This window comes from Copadichromis virginalis, linkage group LG17 (assembly GCF_057382275.1).
Source record: "Copadichromis virginalis isolate Kocher_CV1m ecotype Utaka linkage group LG17, C_Virginalis_male_GT1.1, whole genome shotgun sequence".
Lineage (NCBI taxonomy): Eukaryota > Metazoa > Chordata > Actinopteri > Cichliformes > Cichlidae > Copadichromis > Copadichromis virginalis.
Window position 1 is genome coordinate 3,763,010 of NC_140634.1, and position 15,390 is coordinate 3,778,399.

At 41.6% G+C, this 15,390-nt stretch overlaps 1 protein-coding gene across 4 annotated transcripts in view; it reads left to right on the top strand.

The window, feature by feature from the left end:
• Positions 1-15,390, top strand: part of nav3 (neuron navigator 3) — a 180,377-nt gene that overhangs the window by 139,466 nt on the left and 25,521 nt on the right. For all 4 annotated transcript variants that reach the window (XM_085436874.1, XM_085436875.1, XM_085436876.1 and 1 more), the window contains exons 13-20: positions 3,851-3,974; positions 6,199-6,508; positions 7,039-7,765; positions 8,999-9,424; positions 10,135-10,176; positions 12,670-12,827; positions 13,094-13,288; positions 13,682-13,734. In XM_085436874.1, coding sequence (XP_085293000.1) covers positions 3,851-3,974; positions 6,199-6,508; positions 7,039-7,765; positions 8,999-9,424; positions 10,135-10,176; positions 12,670-12,827; positions 13,094-13,288; positions 13,682-13,734 — 2,035 coding nt within the window. The remainder of the gene's footprint in view (positions 1-3,850; positions 3,975-6,198; positions 6,509-7,038; positions 7,766-8,998; positions 9,425-10,134; positions 10,177-12,669; positions 12,828-13,093; positions 13,289-13,681; positions 13,735-15,390) is intronic.

Here is a 15,390-nt window from a genome sequence, read left to right on the forward strand (position 1 = left end):
CTGCTCTGCAGCAGTCCCCAGCCAAATCACACAAACCAAGACCAGTAATCCATTACTGTTCACTGAGCTCAACTAACACTGAAGCTCCAGTAATAGGAGTCTTCTCTGAGCTCTGTGCAGGATATGTGGGAGCTGATCAATACCGGTGCTCAGCTGTTACCTGAATTTGTGCTGAGATATCTGGAACTTATTTTCCTTTGTTTTGTTCAGTATATTTTGTGTGATTAGAATCCCAAAATATCATCTTGTTTATTCCAAGAATTCTCAATTTTTCTCCAAATATAGCACCAACATTAGCAACACTGTCTCACTAAAGAAAGATGCTGCCATTGCTCATTATACTGTTTAACATAAATTGGTTGAAGATGGATTGTTAAAGAAGTGAATGATAAAGATATTGATCATCTGCATTTTGTAGTTATGCATGCAGCAATAATTCAGCATGATTCAGAGTTAATTATGTAAAAAGTCATTCAGTCGTTCCCCGACCGTTCAGAAAAATTCTTCACAAAGATGATTTTTAATTTTACATTAGAGAGGCCACCAAAGAATGAAAGGGCAATCTGTTGTTACCAGGGGACCAGTGCAAAATAAGTCTTATTTTGAAGTCAGTGAGCTTTTTCACTGCCATCTGCCTTTGCTTACTTATTATGATGATAGTTTCCCACTGCTGTTTCACCATTCCCTCATTTGCATTTTGTAACTGCTCAGCACTTGATTTATCGAGTCCAGTTAATCTCAGTTTGGAGGAAATTCCAAACTGCTAACAGTGTGTAAACAGAGAAGTTTTAAAATAAGCTTGAATGATTTTTGGTGTGCAAAACCATCTGTCTTTGATCTCTGCTTATCCTGTCTTAAAAATAGAATTTAATGTTCAGCTTTTCATATCAATAATTTTAAGTTTAATTAGACATAAAAGACATCTTTCTGTGTTTCTGCTAACAAAAATGTTTTTTTGGCGGGGGTTTTATTTTGGAGGGCTCCCAAGTTCATTTGGAGGTTTAAGTTAGACTCCATCTGCCCCTGTTGTCTGTCACGCTGAGGAAGGCTGGTCTCACAGGAAGCAGCAGTGTGCGGCGTAACTCCCCCTGTCACTTTTGTAGTTTGTGAGACAAGCTGTGCTGAGCAAAGGGGTAACTTTAAATCAGATCATGAAGGTGACCTGGCAGCCTGTCACCACCAAAATTTTAAATGCATCTTAAAACCAGAACAAACCTGTACAGTTACCCTGGACACTCATCCAGTGAAAGGTAAGCCGCAGTATCAGCTTAAGAGGAAAAGATTAAAGCAAAGCAAGCCAGGCATGTTTCACTGCCATTGATCAAGCTTTGTTTGTAAAAGTCTGGCATGTGCAGAAACACACTGAGTGCAACACTTGGTTTGACTTGTGTTTGATATTAGAAGCTCACTCTCAGTGCTCAACAGCAGCTTCTTTTTTGTTGAATAGCTCCTCTAAAGCTGGAGATACACGACTGAAAAGCTCAGACTGACAGCTGGGATAGCATTTATTTTTTGTGCGACAAGCTTCTGCTGTGCTTTATTCCTCCATCTCTGAGACGTTTTTCCAATAATGGCTTTGAGTTGAAGGAAAATGAAATCTCAGAATAAAAAATTAGAATGACAGAATAAGAAATTGGCTTTTGATTAGAGCAGGGCGATATGACCAAAAATATCTATCACGATATAAATTTTAAAATTTGCGATAACGATATAACTGACGATATAATTGACACTAGACAAAATACTTTACAACTCCACAACTTTAGTGCAAAAAACCCCATTAATGTATTTTCACTTAAACAAGCAGCTGTTTTTTTTATGTGCATTGAAGTTATATAAAAAATTTACAGTGCAAATTCCTTGCTGACATTTTAACCAAAAGGTATTTCCAGTGGAAATTGGCCGACATATCCTCAGCATAGCCATGTATAATATCCACAACTTAAAAAGAGGTTACACACACACACACAATATGGTAATATTATGTTGAAGCACAGTACATATCATACATATCACTCCGCGAGGCTCCTGCCTAATATAGCCGTAATGCTCCGGCAATCCATCAAGCGGTGCGGGTTCGTAGCTTAGCAAAGTCGTACTAAAACATTTGACAGATTTTCGAGCGCCGTGTACATAAAATCATTTCGAGGTCAGTAAACACAACCAGAATTCATGCATAAGGCACACGGGATTATAAGGGGCACTGTTGATTTTCAGAAAAAAAAATATCAAAGGATTGATTTTAAGTGTGCCGTATTTTCCAAACAACACGGTAATAACGACGGCCCGCTAGCATGCGCTACCAAAAATAGTGCTTTGTTGTGTATCTGACGGACGAAAGCCAAACCAGTTCCACACCACTGAAGTTGCAGCATTTTTACAAACCAATTCTGGTTCATCCGTTTCATTTAACGATCCGTGTTCGCTCTTCTCATTCTGCGTCGCCGCCATGTGCGTATGTAAACCTAGGCACTGCGCATGCGCGTTTTACCCATATTCTATCGCGATATTTCATTTTCCTATCGTTGCCCAAAATTACACCGGTATTACCGTGAACGGTATGATATAGCCCAGCCCTACTTTTGATGTTTGCTTTTGTGCTTTTTTATAGAAATATTTCTTTTTACATGGGGCAGGTTTTTTTCCAGCCTAAATTTCTAGAAATGTTGATCTCATTACAGATTGTTTCACCTAAAGTTTCCTGCAGACATTATGAGTCAGGGGCCTGGTCAGATTTGGGCTGTGAAGATAAATGTTGCTCATTTGAAATCTGTCAGAAGACCAAATCAATTTTGCATTGCACCAGTGGACAACTGGGTTGCTAGGTGTCTGCTCACCGCTAAATTCATTACAGGTGTCAAGTGAATATACACCACCGATTAATATTTAGTGCCTACACTCAGGCACTGTGTTTTTGTACACCTTGGTTTGGGAAACAGGAGTAGAGTAGGTTTCTCTCTTTATTATCATGCCTAAAAACACAATTAAAAGGAACAAAAGTCAAGTTATATGCATGTTTTAAGCATAACAGCTCTTATGCTTTTGACTCAACAGCACCATCATTTTCTCTGGGCTTCTTCTGCACATGTCTGCACATCTCCAGCTCTCCTACTATCCCGCCTCTCCTGCTTTCTGGGTTCTCCATTTCCAGAATTTCATTCTTTATGTTTTTAATTCTGATTTTATCATTTTTTTTTAACAAAATGAACATTTGTGACATATCAAAGCCCCTTGACATTGTTGTCTGTTTGAATATTATAGGGTGATGTGGTGTGAGCACTCATTTCGGTACATCTTTATTTGTTTTTTCAGAAATTAAAGTCTTGGAGCTATTTGGTTAGATTTGTCATGCTAATTACGGGTGTGTCATCGAAACACACACAGACCAACACACAAAGGCAAACACACACAGATGAGACTCGATATGTTGGTATGTAAACCAGTTGTTGTGTGTGAGGACTGTCAGGACTGTACATGTGTCTGTGAGCTGTCACATCTATAGTGCCGGCCGACTCTCAGTTTGCCTGTCTGAATATATGTGTGTAAGAGCTCAGTGAAAGCAAATACAAACTAATGTATTATTACTGCAGGTGATTAATTATGTCTGATAGTAGCAAATAATGCTTGAGCTTGCAAACACAAAAATTTACATTACATTACAAATGTCATTTTGTGGGGAAAACAATTAAACTGGGAAGTCTCAAAAACTCATGATATCAAATTATGCACTAAAGGAGCACAGCGGTTTGATGACTGGAAATGATTTGCTATCGTGGATGGTTAAAACTTCATTCTTCTTGTGGCCTCACCATTGTCTTCTTCTTTGTCCGTTCTCTCTCTCCTGTTGTAGCTGGGACGACAGCAGCTCAGTGAGCAGCGGCCTAAGTGACACGCTGGACAACATCAGTACTGATGATCTGAACACACCTGCATACTCCTGTGTCAGCTCATCGCGCAAAAGCAAAGGAGCGCAGGTGAGCACATAAAAAATAACCATTCGATAGCCTCAAATAGGCTCACAGCTGGGATAGCCACACGTTGTCTGTGGCTCGTCATCATCTATGACTTTTTTAGGCTTCTGTTCCATGTCTCTGCCTCTATGGGTTCAGGCAAAATTACTCATTTGTTAATTAGAGAGATTACCATAAATTCTGGTGCAGATGTTAATGTTTACATTAGTACCACCATATGTCATAATGCTTCATTTTCATTTATTTATGTGGCAAAAATATTATAAGTTGCTACATATAGTATGATTGGGGGGGTTTAGTATTAATGGTCACAGGTCAGGATGAATTTGATTAATGTTACATCTGCTAAGCATCAAAGTTATTATACAGTTTCACATTAAACTGTTTATTTTAGCTTTGCCCATTTATTTTCAACTGTAATTTCAGTTTGTTTGACTCTTTTCAGTTCAGTTTTGATTGTTTCCTTGGTCAGTTTTTATTATTTTCATTGTTAGTTTTAGTTTCTTTGATGATATTTGTCTAATATCTAGTTATTAGAATGAAAGCACTGCCGTGAGCGGTGTAGTGGTTAGCACTATTGCCTAGGTCCTGGGTCTGAATCCACCGTCTGGTTGGGACCTTTCTGTGTGGAGTTAGCCTGTTCTCCCCGTGTGTGCGTGGGTTCTCCGACTTCCTCCCACAGTCCACAGACATGAAGTTAATGGAGTTTAGGTTAATTGGTGATTCTAAATTGGCCATAGGTGTGAATGTGAGTGTGAATGCTTGCCTGTCTCTCTGTGTTAGCCCACACAGGGTGTACCCTGCTTCTCACCCTATGGCAGCTGGGATAGGCTCCAGCCCCCCATCAACCCCCATGACCATGAATTGGATAAGCAGGAAAAAATTAGATGGATGGATGCACTCATAGTCATCTACTCTCCCATAATCTCATGAAATATATGCGCTAATACCTCCTCATGTGTTTTAGTTAAATGTAATAAATGATAAGCATATTACCATCGTGACCATGGTGTTATTGTAGGATTAGTGTTTAGTTCAAAGCCGCACTCACAGAGCATGTAGCATCAAGTCTCAGTCATGATACCTATAGAGCAATTAGCAGCTGTGAGTAACCAGTGTTAGTTGCACAGTAATTATCTCCCAAACTAAAACACATTTCCTGCCGTGACCAACTTGAAAATCACGACTTTGCATGTCTTGTCACATCTTGTTATTTAAACTTTCACATTTCTTTCAACTTTGTGTTATGTCTTGATCAAGGCACACACCAACAATTTTACACGCTTACTTGACTTGCTTTGTTACCGTTGGGATAAGCTCCCATTATAAACTGGCGGTGAAGTGTGTGAAAGAAGCAGGCATGGAGGGTTTCATTTTTTTTGGTGTTGCATTGCATTGGGGCAATGTGGGATTGAGGATTTATGGTGATTTGACATTTCCTTTGATAATATTGCAACAATAGCACCAAATCACAGCAGTATGCATACTTGCTATAGTGAGAGCAGGACTGTATAGTTTTATAGTTTGAACAGTTCCTATTTTTCTTAATTTGATTTCTATATTTGTGCTCAAGGAATTAACTGTGGACAGAGGGCCGGTGCTCGGTTCTCCTCAGAGACGTTCACCGTATTCTGCCAAGTATTCTTGGCCCCTCATGAAATACCTAACAGACTGGGCTCTTAAGAGACTCTACCGTTGCTAGGGAGACTGACCATCTGTTCCGGTAGGCTAGCTGTCACTGCTATGTGTTTGAGTTTGTGTGGGTGCGTTCATATGCGCCTCAAAAGCAGAGATCTGGATGTGGGAGATTCCAAAGATAGCTAACACTTCACATGCAGACATAAACCACGCTGCTCAGCTTGTGCAGAGACTTACTTCTTTTTGCTGACTCTTTGCTGACTGTATTGCTTTAGTGTGTCACCTTTCAATAGTTTAAATATTGCATATAATTTTCAAAGCATTGTGACTTATTTGATTTCTTCCATTTAAGGCAGGGTTGACAAACCAAGATATAAAACTTGCTTGCAATCATTTCCTGTCACTGCATTTTTTTTTTTTGCATTCTTTATAAATATTGTTAAGGAACTGCAGTGATGATCAGGTAATGCTTTTAAGACTTACTGGTATAAACTGCAGCCCAGAAGCATTACAGTTTTGTTACTGAATTCTTCCATCTATTTATCAGTTTGTGTGCACTCCCTGATTCTCTGTATGACAACCCCCACAGTCCCAGAAAGGAAGCAGATCCAAGCATGCGGAGCAGGTGGTGAGCAGCAGTTGGGCTGGAGCTGAAGACCTGAAGAAGGTAGAGGAGGAGCTGGATGCAAGCATGGATCCTAGCAGTGGCTCTTCCCGTTGGAAGACCTCCTCGTCTTCCCCATCCTCCCAAACCCAGGGCCAGTATGAGGACGCCAGTCAGAAGGCAGCTGCGCTGGCCCAGATGTCCCAAACAGGCTCATGGAGAAGGGGTATGACAGCCCAGGTGGGCATTACACCACCCAGAACCAAGGGGACGTCCGCTGCCCTGAAAACACCAGGTAGGAGAGGAAGCCTGCCATCTTTGTCTAGAAGTGATTTTGGAAGTAGAGCAATTATACAAAGCGATTATAGACTGGGACAGAATTAAAATGTGACTTTTTGAACAAAGGAGACTCCATTTAAAAAAAAACCCTAATCTACAACATATATTGATCGAGTATTACTGGTATTAATATTAGAACATTAAAAATGATTGTATCTAGGTGATTTCCTAGTGAATGTTTTTCACATCAGACATCAGAAAGTGATCTTTATAGAAAGAGCAAAAATAACTTTAATGGGCTTACGTGACGCTGAAGAAGAAGTCGTAATAATAATGTTGATTTAAGATGAACATGACTGAATCTTAAATGTTTACTAAACACAGCGAGTTGTGCTTCAGATAACTTGGTTGGCTGTAGCATGAGCAACGATTGCTGTGATTCTGGCTGTGGGCACCAATATATTGATTCTATGGCACCAAAGGGTAAACTCCGAGTACAGATGATGCGATGATTGGTGATATTTTTGGATTTGTGTACTTTGACAGGCAAAACCGATGATGCAAAAGCCTCAGAGAAGGGTAAGGTGCCTTCCAAGAGCTCATCTGGCATCCAGCGCTCACCCTCAGACGCTGGCAGGAGTAGTGGGGACGAAGGCAAGAAACCCCCTTCTGGCATCACACGCCCACCCACCACAGGCTCATTTGGTTACAAGAAGATCCAGGGTGCCACTGGCACGCTAATTACCTCCAGTGGTGCGATACTCGCCAGTGGCTCAGCCACCCTGGGCAAGGCACCCAAATCTTCAGCTGCCATCAGCAAAGGTGCAAGCATCAGTGGTGTGCGGAAGACCAGTCTGGATGGCTCACAGCCCCAGGATGATGGCATCCTGCTCAGCTGCAGTGGCTCGAAAGTGACCCTGCAGTACCGCTCCTTACCCAGGCCAGCTAAATCCTCCAGTGGGGTGGCCGCAGGGCGCAGTGGGCATCGCTCCAGCTCCAGCAGCATCGACTCAAATGTCAGTGGCAAGTCAGCTGGTGGGGCAACAACGCAAACAGGCACTAAACGCAGGGATGGAAAAGTGGGCTCAGAACGCTCTAGTCCCATCACCATCAACCAGACCGATAAGGAGAAAGTGGCGGTGTCAGATCAAGACCCAGCAGCAGGACTATCCACCTCCCCAAAGTCTAGCCCCACCTCCACCTCAACAGGCCAGTCAGGCCTCAGGCAACCAGGCTCCAAGTACCCCGATATCGCTTCTCCAACCTTTCGCAGGTCTGATACACCATACGCACACACAGCACTCATTCTGTCTTTGTCCCTGACTTTGTGTTTCTGTGTGAATCCAGCATTTCATCACATTTCTTTTTCAATTCCCTGATTGTTAGTTAAAAGCAGCATCTTTTACAGCAAGGACATTTGGGGCAGTTTTTTTTGAAAGACTGAATCTTTTCACCATATCTTCTCCAGAATTTAGGCGAGTTTAATCCATTATGATACGTGGTGTTTAGTGACGCTTTTCCACTGCAGGTTATTCCCCAGGTTTCTATAACGGAGAGAAAAGATATCCATAATGTCAAAGTTTCACTTAAAATATATGCCATCTCTATCAATTTTAGATATGTTTGGATGTGCAAGATGAATATCAGACACTTAATAAATCATATTAGATTGCCTCCGTGGAAATATTGATAGAGTCAGTAGACTTGGCTGCATAGCTAAGGGGTGCCATAACATAGATTGCTCCCTGGTGTAGCTGATAAGTCACTGCAAATGCAACACATCTTTACCCTGAAGATGAGGGTCTGATGGCTTTTCATTCAGCAAATTCAACCCAGCAGTGTTTATCAGAACTGACAAGAGACAGGACTTTCTCTGCACACCAGTCCCTCACTCATTAGAAGCATGCATTCGGCAGGCGCGTCCAAACATCCGTCCCATCCAATCTGTCAAGCCAACACGTTTCATCTGCATGTCATAGCTTTTTTTCTTCCCCCCAGAGTGTGTCACCTATATATTGTGTGATTGCGGTGACAGAGTGGGACAGGCACAAGCAGAGTAGCAGGCTGCCTGAGCATATGCAGAAGGCAAACAGGGTTGAGTGGCCTAACAGATTAGGTTATTTAAAGTCACAGGGTTGAAACGGCGAAGCTGTGAAAGCAGATGTGTCAGTGTAAATCACTGAGAGTTCACATCTAGCCGAGGTCGAGTTCGCTGCCAGGGAGAAATGTATTGTAAAATGTGCTTAATATTTTTTATCTGTTATATAAAGTTGTTGCTACAGCAAAGCAAGGGGATGTTTATAAAAGCTGCTTTCCACTATCCTAAAATGGGTTTCTTGTGACCATTGTAGTAGTTTTCTTTGTAATGTTTGACCAGTGAGATCACTGCACTTGTCACACCCGAAGTATACCAGAGTCCTTAAATTTTCCAGTAAGGATCTTGCAGATGCTCATCACTTGTCTTTTGAGCATTTCTAAATGATTGCACCCACCTCTCTGCCCTCAGATTGTTTGGTACCAAAGCTAGCAGCAAGGCCAGCTCTCCTGGCACGCCCGACTCTGGCAAGTGCCCCTCAATACTGGGCAGCCCGCACGGCACACTGGCGAGACAAGCCAGTCTGGACTCGCCTTCCTCTGGCACTGGGAGCCTGGGCAGCGCTGGCGGCCTGAGCGGTGGCAGCAGCCCTCTGTATGGTAAAACCCCAGACATGTGCACCGACTCCCCGGCCTCCAGCCCAGCCTCTGGCCTCTCCCTGCCCTCCAACGCTCGGCCCTGGCCTGCCTGTAGCTCATCTGCTGGCAGCAAGGACACACTGAGCTGCCAAAGCATGACCAGTCTGCACACCAGCTCTGAGTCCATTGATATGCCGCTGGGCCACCATGGGCCCAAGGTTACACGAACCGGCAGTGTCAAGTCCACCCTGTCTGAGGGGTGAGTAACAGGGAATACGATTGGGAAGAATCGTATTCATTGTTTCATTTGAGAACAGAGACAAAACGTTTATCTCCCTATCCTAAGATGTAGACATACAATACAGATGAATAACAGAAAGAAATCATTCATTCACAAAACAGTTTGGTTCAATTTAAGTTTCTTTTTCTGGCATGGTTTTGATACTATAGAAAATAAATAAATAATACCTCCTCTACTCCTAAATTTCACATATCTGCTAGTTCAATCAGTAGTTATTGTCTCAAAGTACTATAAGGATAGCAATTAGCATTAAAGACATTTAACAGTCCTGATAGTTTCACAGTCCAAAGCCATGACAGAAAAAATACCACAGTAGATCATTTCTGACACCCATTCCTACGTGTAGCCTCTATAAAGGCCTTTCCATTTTTTTGTCCACACACTTTGCATGAATTACATCATAGAGCATAGAAGCAGCAAACACATTTATTTCCCCTCACTAGTTCAGCTGTCTCAAAAATGAAACAATCTCAATTCTGCCTGTTTTATCCACGTAGTCTTTTGCACTGAGGTGCATTAGTAATGTCTTAATGGATTTTCCATTGTGTGCATCTTTGTGTATGTCAAAAGTCAAGTTTGTAAAATGTGACCAGTTCTTTTTCTTGTGTATCACAAAACAAATGTTTACAGGTGTTCATCTAATTTGCTCATCCTCTGTGTTTTAACAGCATGCCACTTGACAGAAACACACTTCCCAAAAAAGGACTGAGGTACAACACATTTGCAGCCACATTCCATGTAGATCACATGCATACATGCATCTGCATTCTAATGTCAGGCTTTCCGTGTTGTTTTTCATGTGTCATTATTTGCACAATCCATAGCAGTGTTTCCCAGGTAAAAGTCATCAATAAACAGTAAAATATTTACTTTAAAGCAGGGGTGTCCAACTCCAAGCCTCAAAGGCGGTGGCAGCTGATTTAAATGGGTAAATGACCTAAATGGCTAAATGGTGATGAACGAATCATTTGATTCAGGTGTGTTGACCCAGGGTGATATCTAAAACCTGCAGGACACCGACCCTTGAGGCCTGGAGTTGGACACCCCTGCTTTAAATTATTAGATAAATGAATCGATAAAAATTATTAACTAGTTTTTCAACCACTCTCCATCAGTTCATGTTCAGAATTATGTATAATTAGGCTGAGGTGATAATGATAAAGTACACAGGTTTGATAAGGATGTGGGTCAATGAAAAACTACTGCTCAATAAAAACTTTTTGAAGATTAAATAAAAACTGAGAGTCGATATTAAAAAAAAAGTGAGCGTAAACATTTATGTTTACACCATCTGTTTACATCCTAAGTATGCTTAATAGCTCTTTTATGAACTGCAGATTTACAGTGTGTGACTCCTTTAGTGATACAAGCAGATTGGTTCTGATTATATTAGCACTTAAGTCAAGCACTGATCAAAGGCTGTTGATAAAAAGCAAACATCGCCACCATAATCTCACCTAAATGGATGGTTAATTCCCTTGAGACACTAATAAAGCATGACCTGCTTTATCATCCATAATTTACAAATGAATATCCTGTTGTGTTTATTAAGACTTTAAACTACAGAGCCTAACTCACCAGGAAAATGTTTATTGAGGTCACAAGCATTGTTTTCCCACAGTCTTGTTTTCATCTTGAGGAGTCAACCCCCGCTGCCTAGGAATAATGTCGTTTGAAAACCTCCTTTTTTTAGCCCAATAAACTATGTCCATCTTTTCACATACAGTCTGTTTACATTTGACTAAATATATAGGGAACTCATATTTGAGTCTAGTTGTGGATTTTTTCTCTTTCAACTTTTAGAGTTTTTTCCCTTCTGTTTATCATGCAATTATGTAACAAACTCTGGAGCTCAAATTAGATTTTGACTTCTTTGAATTGATGCATAAAAAAAAAAATCTCTAACATACTATGAATGCTATCTGGGATGATGAGGGAGCAGTGTGTTTTTCCATCTGTCTGCTTGTCTGCTTCTCTGTGCTCATCCTAATCCTACACTCATCTCATGCAAAGTTAGAAATGTGGCAAACGCAGCCACTGAGTTCTTTCTCGGCTTCCAAAAATGGCTTAAACTTTCCGATAACATTTGCTCTGTTAGCTGAGGCGAGTATAGAATGAATGTTTTGAATTTAGCTGTAACTGAGTGGACGGAAACTGAAGCACCATGACCTATTCATCACAGTGGCACAACTGATACAGGGAACAGCCTTTCCAGCCAATTATAGAGTACTGCTGGAGAGGTGTCGGATGGGGCATGCTGGGTGTTCTTTCATTTTTCGAGCATTTGACGCTCGTGCTATATGGAGCCTAAAACCATCTGATCTCGCACGACGCTTTTGCCTTTTTTGCCTCAGTGCGGTCTGCAGTGTTCACTTTAACGTTTTTATTGGCAATGGCAATCTGTTTTCATCTTAAACATGCCAAATAGCTCTTTTATAAACTGTAGACTTTCTACATGGGGAGCTTAGATTAATAGATTTGCCTCCTTTAGTCATACGCTGTAAATAAGCGGATTGGTTGTGATTATATTAGCACTAAGTATACCGACTCAAACACTGACCCTTGGATATTTCAGTCTGTTCCATTTCAACTCCAGCTGCAGTCTGACAGCACTCAGTGCAATCTTAGACGCCCAATTGCTGCTGGAGAGAAAAGCGAGCACAGACACAGGACTAGAGCAGGGTCAGATGTGACAAGCGTAGTAATGGGGGCGTTGGAAGGAAGAAGCTGCTGAAAAGAGATGAGTGCAAACTCAATTATCATCCTCAGAGGATTAAATATGGCCGATTGTCATGTGTGCGATAAGGGGGGCTTCTGCTGCTGAATTACTTTAGAGTTTGGGAGAGAGGAGATCAACAGCAGAGTCTGTGTGTTTGGCAGCTTTAAGCCTGAGTAGTGTGTGTGTGTGTGTGTGTGTGTGTGTGTGTGTGTGTGTGTGTGTGTGTGTGTGTGTGTGTGTGTGTGTGTGTGTGTTTGTGAATATATATAGTTATTATACATAAATGACTGCATGCGTGTAGATGCATGCACATCCACTTCTGTGTGGTATGGTTTTTAATATTTTTATGCCATCTGCTCACATCCTTCTACTGTGTAGCTTCATTAGTTTACACGTCTTCATCACTTGAACTTTTAAGTAATAAAGTTCATTACTAAAAAGTAATGTCTTGCCTTGAGTTTAAACTGTGTTTTGTGGGTTTCAGATACCCTACCTCCTCCAGGCAGACATCTCATGAAGAAGGGAAGGAGTGGTTGAGGTCCCATTCAACAGGAGGTCTTCAGGATACTGGCAGCCAGTCCCCTCTGTCTCCTCCTGGAGCCTCTTGCACCACCACAGGAAAATACCACTACTCCAACCTCTGTGAGTCAAAAGGAAAAAACCTATTGTGCCTAAAATGTGTATATCGTATCAACAAAGGCTATGATAGACATATGAGCACAAAAAGGATCCTTGTGATATGATCTGTAATTAATTAAAGCATTCTTCAGTGCATAAATAAATAATCTGAGGTGATTATTATTTAACAACTTGTTATAAGTAGGTTTTTAGTGCCTGCATGAATGATTGATGACTGAAACGCACGTGAAAATATAACATGGTAGATGTATATGTTTTGCTCTGTGCAGTGAGCCCCACCAACATCAGTCAGTATAACCTGCCACCAGGCAGCAGCAGCATGAGCCGCTCCAACAGTATCCCCACCCAGGACTCCTTTGACCTGTATGGAGAGGGTCACCCACTGGGTGGCAGCGCAACCTCTCTGGAGGAACGACCACGTGCCATCAGCCGCTCTGGGTCCTTCAGAGACAGCACTGATGAAGGTGAGACACACACTCATTCTCGACGGACTGTCCAGAACAAACCCAATTCCTCACAAAAAAGCTAAAACAGTGAAAACAGTTTTTACTGTCACTTTCAACAAAGCAAAGTCCCACCAGCTATCAAGTGCTTTGATACCAGCATTGCTGATAGGTCTCTGTTCTGGTCAGCATTTTAAATTGTTGTTTTTTTTAGTCCCACAACTGATTGCAATTTTTCACTTTACATTTTCTGAATAAGTAAGCATAAGAGCTGCTGACCAATCAGCCAAATAATTTCTAATAATATAAGTATTGCAAACTGAGTCACAAGGTGAAGACAGTTAAAGGACAAATATCCACGTTTTACCTTAAAAGTCTTTGTTTACTCATGTGCACCGTCTCTGTGTCTTACAGTCCATGGCTCCTCACTGTCTTTGGTTTCCAGCACGTCGTCACTGTATTCTGCGGTAAGTATCTAAGAAGTGTGACAGAAATCCCTACTGAGAAAAAAACCCTAACCATAGCAATATATCTGAGATTTCACTTCTATTATTTTTTTCTGTAGTAATAGCATTCCATACAAACATGTCAATTTCTATATTGTAATATAAATAATTACTGAATCACTGTGTTCAGAAGGATTTTCAGAAAAAGGAATTGACTGTAACTATTTGCAAATATTTACCAGGACGGGGTGACAATATTTTTTTCAGTCCTAATTGATGCCTTCCTCCACTCACATAGAGCATTTTGAAGTTGGCAAAAGCAGTTTAGCATCTTCTCTGCCTTTCTCTTTTGGCTTCTAGCCTTTAAGAAGACGCCACTAGGGCTGGGCGATATGGCCTAAAATTCATATCGCGATATAATTTGAAGCATGTGCGGTAACGATATATATCGCGATCTATTCTTTTCTTCTGTATAACGTATTTTCCACACTATAAGGCACACTTAAAATCCTTTTGTCATCACCCCACCAGGGAGTTGGATGAATAGCGTGGACACTGAAGTTTGTGAATGCGATAACCTGAGATCAAGGCGACGTATGATGATGTGTTTTGAAATTGATACCATTGGTGCATCTACTGAAAATTTGAGTTCCAAATTCAGTGAACTCACATCCTGTGAACACAATACATCAAGGAGGATGTCATCTAGGACTTTCAAAGTGATGCCATAGGTGCATCTACATGCAGGCTGAGGGGTAACACTGGCAGCTGCCAGTAGGGATGGGTACCGGTATCGTTCTGACATAAACGGTAGTAACCAGACCGAAAAGCAGCGCACATTTTGGTGCTTTATTTCGGTGCTTTTTTTTTCCTGAGATGTCAGACACTTTGGATTCTAGCCAATCATTTTACGTTTCCAAGGATAGTAGGCGGGCCCAGGTACGTACGATCTTTTAGAGCAGAGCTACAGATTAAAAATCCCCAAGGCGAAGCGGGCAAAAGTCTGGCTGTACTCCACAGCAAACTCAGCAGCCTGCAACAAGTGCTTTAAGGTGATACTGTGCAAAGGATAACCTCCTTTGCACAGTATCACCCTAAAGCATCAAATCTAATGAAACACCTGGCGACGCATAGCGGTTTTTTAAAAGCCGAGAAATGCACCGTATTTGATAGCTTTGCTGCAAGAGCTCACACCGGGCACATCTACTGCGGGTGTGGTGCCTGTTATCGGACCCGGAGTTAGCAACGTCCCCCAAGAACCAGAAGAGTAGAGTCCTGGCCCCTAGCCCTGCCAGTGTAGCAGAAATGATGACGGATGATGATGGCGGCAGCAGCCGTTCTTCTCTGTGTGTGAAGCTTGATGTTGTTCGTGTGTAATTTACGTTGAGTAGGCCAAAAAGGCTAAAATGACCAAAGAAAAAGTGGAAAACAGTTAAACATGAGAGGCTTTTGGACAAAGTTTGTTTTTTCCATTGTTTAAGCACTGCTTCCAGCCAAGAGTGATACCATATATGCCCTATAGCTGCAGAAAAGCCTAACATTGTTAACTTTTTACACAAAAACAGCTAAACATAAGAGGTTTTTGGACAAAGTTTGTGTTCAACGGTTCAGCACCGTTTCAAAAGTACTAGTTTGTCACCGGTATTGGATAAAACCGGTGACAAAGGGATGGGTATC